The sequence below is a fragment of the Tasmannia lanceolata genome, unplaced genomic scaffold, assembly GCF_043159265.1.
Source record: "Tasmannia lanceolata isolate RefF3 unplaced genomic scaffold, GAP_Taslan_0.1 ptg000025l, whole genome shotgun sequence".
Classification (NCBI taxonomy): Eukaryota; Viridiplantae; Streptophyta; class Magnoliopsida; order Canellales; family Winteraceae; genus Tasmannia; species Tasmannia lanceolata.
This window is the reverse complement of record NW_027518702.1, coordinates 10,493,367-10,504,718: the sequence shown is the minus strand read 5'-3', so window position 1 is coordinate 10,504,718 and position 11,352 is coordinate 10,493,367. Positions and strand designations below refer to the sequence as shown.

Genomic DNA, 11,352 nt, shown 5'->3' with positions numbered 1-11,352 from the left:
TTACCACCATCCATATTTAAAGTCCAATTAAAAATAGATTGTGCTACTGTGATTTGCGCGAGTGTAGAGCAATACGCTTACTTACGCTTACTTATCTGCATCATCTCTACTGTACATATCATTCAAAAAAGGGATATGCTAGGGTCCATCGCAAAAGGCATTTTCCGGCTGCTCTGTCGCATGTCAGATCAGCCACCTCATGAATGAAGACAACAGCATTTGTCTCCATTCACGTGGTGTCTAACATGCAGCCGTGAAATGCCTTTTGCGATGGACGCTAGCAATTCCCTTCATAAAAAATATATATCTCTAGTATACATGTGGCTATAGTACAATGAGTGGGCCAACATTTTTGGATGATCCAAGCCATTCATTTGTTGATCCCTCGATTAAAATAGGCAAAAATCATAAGCATATGATGATCTGAACCCTCCGATCCATCGAAGGGTTAGGTTTATCGATTGGAGATGGTTTTTTTTTTTTTGGCATGGCCCATCTGAATTGGGGGCCCAGTAAATGAATGGGATGGATAATCCACTAATATAGGCCCCATTATATGTTTTTAATATTTGCATTATTCGTGCAGTATAAGAACAAAATTGTGTGGTCAATACTAGAATAAAAAAGGTGGGGCCACAGTTCTCATCCCTATACATATAAATATAGTAGATACCGCTCATCTAGTGGGCCCTACCATGAGATTCGATGGCAATGTCATGTGGGTGGGCCCTTCTAAGTCTGAATTCTAAAACCGTCGATTTTTAAGGCAGTTACAGAGAAATGAATGACTTTGCTGTGTTTAGATAAGAGATGACGAATGAAGCCAAAATTAGCAGCAACAATAATGCCACACCACTCGCAATGGTAATCAGTAATGATATATTCGGCCCCTAATTTCCCCGGGGGCAGCCCTGTGTACTGTAAAAGAGAAGTCATAACTCATAGATAAATAAATACACTAGAAGGAGGTGGCCAAGGGAACAGAATGGGGAGAAGTGATATTCCCCACTCACCCGCTGAATATAGACCGCTTACTGTTTCAATTTCTAACTGTTGCATTGGGAATAACAGGAGTTTTACATGGTTAACTCCACTTGAGAGAGAGATAGAGAGGGAACAAAACTTAGTTGTTGCATCACCGACAGCTCTGATACCACGTGAAACAACCAATTACTCAAAAACCTTAAACCGTAGCAGTTTGTGTTATTTAACCATTCAAACACTCCCCCCCCCCCTTCGTGTGTGGGCCCTCTTATTTGAGTTAGTAGTACATGTGGATTTTTTATATCAGGGAATTGTTCGGTTTTGAAATCATGACCTATTAAGGAAGTGAGCCTATGTGGCTCCTCTCACATGCAATAGGCCATTCATGAAATGCCTTTTGCAATCGACACTAGCAAATCACTAAAAAACTACTAAAATAAAACATTTAACATATAAAAAAATATATTAAGAGAAAGGGAAATGATATCTGCACCAAGTGTTTTGATAAACATGCGCTCCGCTTGTTTGTCGTGTAGTATTTAAAGGGATGTCGTAGGATATTACGGTTGTCAAACAGCGCTTAAAACCCTTTAAATGCTAGACGACAAACAAGTGGAGCGCATGTTTATCAAAACACTTGGCGCAGATATCATCTCCCTAAGAAGAAATAGAAAAATAACATCTTTAATTTATCAAAATATTCTTGTGGCAAAAATAATATAGCAAAGATATCTTGATATTCTTAATAATTCAGGATAATTTTGGGATTTTGTTGTTTTATAAAAAAAATGCACAAAATAATATTGCAATATTTTCAAAATTAATGGAGATCTTCGTAAATATAGTATCGCGTACACGAAGAAATAATCTTCAAGCGGCATTGGCAAAAGCAAAATACAGATAAAATAAGACAACAAAAGGATCGCCAATTAATCACAATATTTTTATCTGTTACAAATAAAGTATGTAGATATCTCGAGATTTTTTAAAAAAAGCATTGGGATGTTTTTGTTGGTTTATCAAAAAGAAAATAACACTGCTATATTTTCGAAAGGCTACTGATATTGGCAATACCATGCTTTATTAACTGCAGAGAGTCAGATTCTCATCTCTTTTATAATTGGCTTGTAGAGCTTTTTAAGAACTCTAATAACCTTTGACAGCTGTTTAAATAATAAAAGACAAGATGAGTTTGTGCAATTATTAAAGGGCGCTGATATCCCCCCCCCCCCCCCACCCCAACTGCTGCCTCACATTTTCCCACCATTTGACCGGTCTCTCTCTCCACACACGCACAACAGGAACAGTTAGTGGGCCCAACAGAAACCGTTGATGGAATGGTGGGCCATCTTTGAACAACATAGGCCCCGCCTATACCACACCATAGGATAATCCAAACCGTCCATTTGATGGGCCATAAAATAAATAGGTTACGTCCCAAAGTATTATTTCCATAGGCTGATCCTAGCCCTCTGATCTAAATAGAAACTACATCTTATGCAACCTCTATAGATTGTAGGGTTGTGGTCATCCTATGGAAATGATTTTTGGGGCACAACCTATTTACATTGTGGCCCATCAAAAGGACGGCTCGGATCATCCTATGGTCTGGGTTGGGCGGTACACTTCATTTTAAAAAATATGGGTGGGGCCTAAATGTTCTTTACGAGCCGCACCATAGGATGATCCAAACCATGGACGGCTTGGATCATCCTATGTTGTGGACGGTACACTTAAATTTGAAACATATCGGTGGGGCCTACGATTGGGCTTTAATGTTAGTGTACGACCAACTCCATAAGATTATCCAAATCATGGACGGCTTGGATCATCCTATGTTGTGGACAGGCCTTAATGATACTGTACGGCCAACTCCATAGGATGACCCAAACCATTCATTGGGCCACAATGTAAATAGGTTGTGCCCAAAAAATCATTTCCATAGGATGATCACAACCCTACAATCTAAAGAGGTTGCATAAGATGTAGTTTCTATTTAGATCGGAGGGCTAAGATCAGCCTATGGAAGTGATATTTTGGGACACAACCTATTTACATTTATGGCCCATCAAATGGACGGTTTGGATTATCCTATGGTGTGGTATGGGCAGGGCCTACGTTGTTCAAAGATGGGCCCACCATTCCACCAACGGTTGCTGTTGGGCCCACTAACTGTTCCTGTTGTGTGTATGTGGAGAGAGAGAGAGAGAGAGACCGGTCAAATGGTGGGAAAGTGACATATACGTTAACGTTTAACGTTAGCCGGCCGTCGGGTGGAGAGGATTAAAAAAAAGGGAAATGATTTCAGCACAACTATGTTTTGATTCAAGACGCTCATATTTCTTGTCCTTTAGTATTTAATTGTCGTGTAAGTGCTTTTTGGGAACCGTAAAACCCTTTTACAGCTCTTTAAATACTAAAAGACAAGAAACATGAGCGTCTTGTATAAAAAATGTTTGTGTTGAAATCATTTCCTTAAAAAAATATCAGATAGAATTGTGGCTATGGTGCCAAGAACCTATGACAAGAAAAACATCAGAAGGCCAATTAGCAGAAAGTCCACTGTCCTAGTTTGGATGTTAACCTAGAATTACATCATAATAACACAGCCATACCTTCATCTCTCTGGTCATGAAACACAAAGAAATGACCACTAGACAAAAAATAAAACACCTAGAATGAAGAAACCAGAAGATAAAATGATAATGAAAATATGTTTGAAAAATCAAACCAGGGCAATGCTGCTCTCGCCGCCAGGGGGCTTACGAACACCGCCAAAGTAGTCTCTTGATGCCGCTTTTTCATCAGCAAAGATATCGTTTCCGCTCATTTCCCTGAGTTTTGCCACACTAAGAGGCTTCTCGGCTGATCCTGGCGGAGCATCACCTTTAAAGATGTCATTCCCACTCAGTTCTGCTACTTTCTGGTTGTAAATTTTCTTTGCGGACTTGACCGGAGTCTCCTCACTGAACATTATATTACTCTGTCCTCCAGCAGGCTAGCAGATCAGATGCAAACAGTGCAACACCCAATCAAGAAAAAGAAAAGAAAAGAAAGCACAAAAAGGTGACAAATGTTGCTCTAGTACAAAAGAAAACACAAGAAGACAGCACTAGGTAAGTGAAGAAAACAAAAGTAATGCGCATGCGTACAGGCGTAGATGATCACTTCTATAAATGCTATGATGCATAAAGGAGAGAAAAGGTTTGGGAGTCATGTCTTTGTATGGGAGCATGGAAGTCTATTTGTACGTCGAGATCTCTGTATGAACTCTTTGTTAGATATAGGATGGGTAGGGGTAAGGGACGAGGTTTTGGGTAGACCCATGGGTAGTTGAGTTGCGTCTTTGCCATGCTTTCCTGAACCTATACATCTAAGAGATCCAAGTCATGCAAAGATTTGGAAATCTTTAGCCCAGGCAAGGATTACAGCTTTCGCTTGGACAATGGTGAGAGGGAAAATCCACACGTGCGACCAACTCGAAAAAAGAAAATTTCACTATTTATGTAGATGTCTGTTAGGAACGAGCCTAACACAACCCTATCTTCTCAGCAAGGGAGACAGGCCAGATCTGAAGAGTCTCTCAGGAAGGAGGCTAACACAACCCTCTCTTCTCAGCAAGGGAGACAGGCCGGATCTGAAGAGTGTCTGCTAGGAAGGAGCCTAACACAACCCTCTCTTTCTCAGCATTTTCGGCCTTCAAAATAACTGTGCATAATTTGGAGCACTTTAGCAATGGCCAGAGGGGCCAAGCAAAGGTTACACATTTGATCAAAGAAAATCTAAAGACTGAAAGAATAGATTACAAATATAAGCCAGTGCAAAAATTGGATATGAATTAGCAAACGAGAATGAATTAGCAGCAAAGCAAATCAGACACACAAACATGTGCGCATGCAAGCTGCATGGAGTTGATACACAAAACATATACACCAGTGCCTAAAAACGCGGATGTGACGCGGAACACGGCCAAGAAAAATCCTTGTCGACTCGGCGCAGTGCAGCCAAGAATGCGGTTGACGCAGTCCTAACTCAGGAGAGTGAAAGGAGTTTTTCTTGACTCTGTAGGGAAAAACACGGAATGCGGATGCGGTGCAAAGTGGCCAAGGTAAAAAGGAGTCGACTCAGGTGAGTTCCGAGTCAAGTCAACGAGTTTTTAAACACCGATGCATACACTACACATACGTATAATACAAAGATAAATGTGTATATGTGCATATGCATACACACAAAGAAAAACATGGCATGTACACACTTCCCAAAAGTAAAACGAGCTTCAAAGTGACTAACCACCACATAAGTATATCAAAAAAAAAGAATTAAAGGTTAAGAAAAAATAAATAAATAAAAACTAACAACAAAGAAAGTCATCGCCTCACCCAACAAAAACTCACATTAGAAACTTTCACAGAAGTGCGTACGTTTCTAGGTGCAGGTTCCTCAACGTCTTTGTTTTCTTTTAATTCCAAAGTACGTGCTGCCAATGGCCTGTGTGGAACCTCAGGAGGAGGACCAAAAATGTCATGCCCACTAAGTTCCTTGGATTTGAGATCGGACAGCTGCTTCTTCATCTTCGCATCTGACTCACTCTCTAGAGTCCCACTTAACTCCCGCTGCTTGGCAACCTCAGCTATGGATGTTGGCTTCTTTGGAGAAACGCCCTCATCAGCGCTGAATGAGATCTGGCTGATTCCACTGACAGCTTGCTGTTATAGCCAACCATAAACGATTCAATATTACTATAAGACAACCTGTACTTGTGCATGATGAATGTGTCTGTTGAGAAGTGTTTCAAAATGCGAATGCGGGTCAAAATGCGGCCAAAGCAAACCCTAGTCGACCCAGCATGACACAGTTGTACTTGGTTGACGCAGCTAACTACTCGGTTGATGTGGTCATAAATTAGTAAAGTCCAAGGAGTTTTAAACCTTTTATTGACTTTGACTTTGTAGTGCGAAACACGGACTTAGACAAGAACGCAGCCAAGGTAAAAGGGAGCGGGGTCCATAATGGTGGGGGTGTGTGTGTGTGTTTGGGGGGGGGGGGGGGGGGGGGTGTGGGGGTGATTGTTCGAAACTATGGTTGACATCCAATGCCAGTATTTCAAAATCCAATGGTAATTGACTTTGAAGTGCCCAAAAGGCCAAACACTAGCAGAAATGCAGAGGCGTAAATGATTTTTTGTGTTGACAAGTGCACACAATCATGTGCGTAATCTATATAGCACATAATGAATCATTTTTTCATGAAGATACCTGGTAGATTCGCAATCCAGTTTTGTTACTTGTAGTAGAAGTGACACTTCCAGATTCTGTTACACCATTTTCATCATCGGTGAAGATGCCACTACCAGTCATCTCTCTCCATTTAGAGTTTGAACATGGTTTCCTGAGAGTGGCAGAGCGAAAAGTTAATGCAAGCCTGACAAAGTGAAAGTGTTAATAGTATCTGGTAAGATAATGAAAAAAAATCAGTTTTATTTGGAAATGCTGTATGCCATCTGTTGTACTAGAGGATTCCATTGTAACCCACACAAAAATGGTGCCCAGGCAAAACTTGATTAGGGTTGTCCAACCCCACTGAAAAAAATGGCCATCTAAGGGTCTTAAATTGTCATTTTTTCTCCTAAAGTGAAAAATGACGAAATGCAAGGTTTATCATCCTTCTAAACCTATAAAAGAAACTTTTTGATCCATTGCTTTTATTAGATCAGATCAGAAGTGAAATATTTTTCATCAATCTCTGATTTTAATCTTTCTACCAACTTATGTGTTTTTACCGTCAAACAGCTTCGATGTTTCTAGCCTAAATCTACTACGATTATCTAAGTCCTACTGTTTTATGTTTCTAGTTGTACTCAGTAAGGTTTTTAGCCTCGTTTCCCTGCACTCAACCATCAACAATGCCAGTGATACAGCTAAAACATGTTAAATTCACCAACATAATTAACATAACCATTTATATGCTTGTAGAAATGCTAATTATGTAATTTTTGCTTATGCAGAAGTGTCAAAGGGTTGCTCTGATACCACTTTGATGCAGGTGGAGAAGCGTGGAAGCACTGCTCAAGGTTGTAGGGTGAGCTCTGGTGTCAAAATATGATAAGCCAGTGAAATGCAAAGCGAACTAGCAGTCAAGCCCGAGAACATACGTTTCGCAATCGTGGACATTCACTTTGGTGTTCAACAACATTCAAAACAAACTGCCATGGCTGCTTTCAACACACACATATGTATGTATGTATGTATGAGAAGCTCTCAAGTAATAGCAACGGATCCCATCAATTCTCATATTTATATCACGGTCAGAGTCTATCATTGGACGAATTGCCTTACAGCAGAAATTGAATTTTCAAAAAAAGCATGCCAAACCTTGATGAATTTTGATCGTGTTTATTAGATCAATGTGTACAAACTTTTAAATGGTAATAGAACTTTCTCTTTCATCCGAAACATGCATTTGAACTGGATGAGCTTCCCAACCCTTCGGTAATAATCAGAATGAGGTATGAAAAGCCCTCATTTCAGCACCTGCAACAATTATAACCATGTACTTCTAATTTGGATCTGGAAGTTTTCTTCCAGAAATCTTGGAAGCACAACAAAACCAAGAACTCGCATGTGATACAGAGCTGAAATTTAAAAGGCCAGGACCATTACAATGTAGAGCTGAGAGTGATTTTAACAAATTTCTCTCAGGCTAGCTCATCAAACGGCCGGTTCCAACCTATTAAGACGGTGAACAAGACTATTGCTCTAATTGAAAGAGTCATGGGTAGGAATTCCACTATCTCTTAGCAAACAACTTAGGCACAGACAGGAAAGAGGAAGCTTACTGATTTGTGGCTTTTTTCACAGGAATGTCAATGAATTTCAATAACTGAAAGATCTAAAAATGGGGATACAATTTCTAAGCTGAGGAAAGCAGCGTCGCCCTTTAGTTGGTCCCTGCCCCATTTGATCAGGACTGTATCCTTTCTGAAAGGCTTTTCTAGGGGGTCTCTAAAGTTACAAATTCTCCAATCCAAAGTTCTAAATTAAAAAATGAGAGGCAATGGCTATTTATAGCCAATTACATGAGAAATTTACGTAAGTACCCCTCCTTAATCCATATAAGCACTTCCCCATCCATTCACTTTTCTGATGTTGGATCATTGGTTTTCGGGTGGAACCCCCAACAATCTCCCCCTCCACACGAAAGCAACATGGGGACTACGAGATCTTCCCCGAGGCATTTTCCCCGCCCTCAATGGTACACCGGGGTTACCATGCTCTACCTCTGATACCACTTCGTTGGGATCCGGGTAGAACTCACCCTTAAAAGCTTCCCATTAAGGGGAGTTTGAACAAGTCCTCATACGCACTTCCACATCTAATTACTTTTTCGGTGTGGAATCATTGCTTTTCGCGTGGAACCCCCAACACATCTGATTGGATCTACCCTAGGTCATGCATAACCCTCCAAGACCTCCCTTGCTTAGGCATGTTCCATATGGGTGGAACTCAGGTCGGGCTCGACCCGGAAAAAAAAAGTCAGGTCGGGTCAGGTTGAGTTTTCCAAACCCGGGTTGATTCGGGACGGGGTCAGGTTGAGGATTTAGCAACCCGATTCGAGTGAAACCCAACATTTTTATCAAATTTATTTTTTGTAAGCTTAAAAACTCGGGTAGGAAAAAAGGGTTCCTTGAGTTAGGTCCGGTTGAACCTCACCGAGTTAGAAATCGGGTCGGGTTGGCCTCAACCCGACCAGAGTTACACCCCTAATGTTCCACCTTCATCTCCCTAGATGAGACCACGGTTTTAAATTTCCACCAAAACTCATACGAAACGACTGAAATAGATAAACCAAAATCAAAGTGTAATAGTAGTATACTATATTATTATGTATTACATAATTAAATTTATAAGATTTGCATGCAAAATGCAGTGCAGGTATTATGGAAAAAAATTTATATGAATTACATGCATAGTTGTCGATTCCGATCTGTTCCCCGTTTCATTTTGGTCAGTGGAACGGAACGTTTCGGTGTTTCGGACGTAACGGCATTTCATTTTAGGGAAAAAAAAAACTACGGCTGGAGGAATCACAATATTACATGTATAGTTGACTTCCATACCCCTCTATTTTTTCCCTCGAAATAAATAGAGCTGCTGATTACAACCACAGTTCACAACAAAAGAACACTGCAAAAACACCGCGCTGTGTGCTTCATTGTGAATCAAGTGAACATGGTCCAGAATTTGATCCAGAATCTAGAAACCAGATGACCAAAGGAAGAAGAAATAAAATCCTTATGTTTTCTGGATATTCATCATGAATGATCACAGATTGCTGAAACCGCACAAAATAACACATTTTAAGTACATAAAAAGGCAATCTGTTCATTCACCAAATAGCAATACGCTAGAATGCATCAGATATCCATTTCGAGAAGTCAATCTACTGCTTTTTACCTAATCAAACTAGACCTCATCTTTCCAACACACTCTCCGCCTCCTTCTCAGTCATCCGTCCTCGGAAAAGTAGAAATCTAAGACACCTGATCCTCATAAAAGTGCATTTATGAGACATCTAAGTAGAAATCTAAATACATTCGCTCAAACGCAGAAATCTAAGACACCTCAAACCCTAAATAAAATGCAGACATGAAAAAAAACAACAGGAACAAAATCTCCGCCCCTGATCCTCACAAAAATGAATTTATTACTAAAAATAGCAACATCAGATTTGAAATCTACAAATTTCAGACAAAAACCACATAGATCTCACCTTCTCAGCACGCTCTCTCTGCGCACATTCACTCAAACTCACTCAAACGCAGAAATCTAAAGACACGTCAAACCCTAAACAGAATGCAGACATGACAAACACAACAGGAACGAAATCTCCACATCTATTCATCATAAAAGTGCATTTATGACTAAAAATAGCAACATCAGAAATAAAATCAGATAATACTACAACTGACAAAAAGGAGAAACCCTAGATCTCACCTTTTTAAAGAATTCTCAGCCTCCTCCTCTGTCATCTGTCCTCCGAAAAGCACGGAACTGATCCCGCCGGCAGGCTGAATTTTTCCGGAAAAGGAAATCTTAAGTTTCCGGAAATCAAAAGAAAAAAAACGGAGAAAGATCCATTTTCGGAAAGAAATAGATCTACCTGATGTGTACGGATCGTCGGACGAGATCCCGGAGTTCCGGCACCGATCGACGGTGAATCGGCCGGAGATTTCTCCGGCCATGTGAGGAGATCTGCTGTTGAAGTGTGAGGCTTTCTCACAGCTGTGTTTTTTTCCATTTCCCTCTTTTTCCCAAACAAGAGATTTTAGAAGAAGAAGAAAAGCTTCTTTAAGAAGAAGAATAGTGATTTTTGTGATGCCGGTATCGTACATTTTAAATTTGAAGTTTCGAATTTTGATTTCGTCAAGGAAAGGTCACAAGAAACCGACATATGTCAGTTATTAGACTGTTTTTGACCGGCTCGAATCCGTTTCCGGTGTGGTGGCCTTGGATTTGTTTTTTGGGGATTTTCTAGGGGCCATCGCAGAAGAAATTTTTCAACAGATTTTGTCTTATTTGTTTACTCATCTTATGTGGCTGCTCTCTCATGCAACATCCGGCCAGAGAAATGGCTTCTACGATGGTCCCTAGCAATTCTATACAGTTACTGCTTATAGTGGAAACATGTTCCAAGAACCGCTTTTTTAATCATTTCTGTTTCAACAACGGATTAGTGGATACTAACTTTGACTCATCTCAACCGTTTACTAATCCTAGCATTGAATAATGTGTTTTATTCATGTCATAGGAGTAGACCTAGCAAATGGGTGGGCCGGGCCGGGTTTCACGCGATCAGTACGGTCCGGTTAAAAAATGACCCAGAAATTTACAGGTTGGTTGACCCGAACCCCACCTGTACTGGCCGGTTGGACCCACGGGTCTCCTATTTTTTTGCTATTTTTTTATTTTTTAAGATTTTTATTGTTTTTATAGGTATTTGCTAGCCACCTTCGCCAAAGCCTACTTCTCGCTCATCCATTGATGTTAGCCATTTATGTGACTTTGTCTTATTCTGGATGTGGTGAAAACTGCACCGAAATATCACTTCTCCAAAGGTGGCTAGCATAATATTAATCATGGTGAATAATAATCATGTCATAAGTCCTTTGGAGAAAAATTATGGGAAAAAGGCTAGAAAGTAAAAAAACTACGGAAAAAAGTACCGAAAGAAGGTACCTTTATATAACAAGGAAAAAACTACAAATAAAATATATGAAAACATGACAATTATGAAAAAAAGCCCAAAATAAAACCTTGTTTCATTTTTCTACGGGCACCCGCGGGTCTCCTTGGACCGCCCAAGTTTTCA

At 40.2% G+C, this 11,352-nt stretch overlaps 1 protein-coding gene across 2 annotated transcripts; it reads right to left on the bottom strand.

The window, feature by feature from the left end:
• Positions 1–3,505: 3,505 nt before the first annotated feature.
• On the bottom strand, positions 3,506–10,369 carry LOC143857857 (uncharacterized). Of its 2 annotated transcripts, none has more exons than XM_077368376.1 (5): positions 10,144–10,369; positions 9,978–10,051; positions 6,240–6,372; positions 5,406–5,690; positions 3,506–3,982 (listed from the first exon to the last, which is right to left on the bottom strand). In XM_077368376.1, the coding sequence occupies exons 1-5, from the start codon at positions 10,279–10,281 to the stop codon at positions 3,710–3,712; spliced, it is 903 nt and encodes a 300-aa protein (XP_077224491.1). In that variant the 5' UTR covers positions 10,282–10,369; the 3' UTR covers positions 3,506–3,709. The 2 variants fall into 2 exon arrangements, with proteins under 2 accessions (XP_077224491.1, XP_077224490.1); XM_077368375.1 differs by having other exon boundaries at positions 5,379–5,690; positions 10,144–10,368.
• Positions 10,370–11,352: the final 983 nt, after the last annotated feature.

What these genes read in the sequence shown, in the direction of transcription:
- LOC143857857 (XM_077368375.1), bottom strand. Translation starts at nt 10,281, where the DNA reads ATGGAAAAAAACACAGCTGTGAGAAAGCCTCACACTTCAACAGCAGAT. An exon ending in CGACGATCCGTACACATCAG is followed by an intron (nt 10,052 to 10,143) that starts GTAGATCTATTT and finishes GGAAAAATTCAG; the next exon opens with CCTGCCGGCGGGATCAGTTC. An exon ending in CTGGATTGCGAATCTACCAG is followed by an intron (nt 5,691 to 6,239) that starts GTATCTTCATGA and finishes TGGCTATAACAG; the next exon opens with CAAGCTGTCAGTGGAATCAG.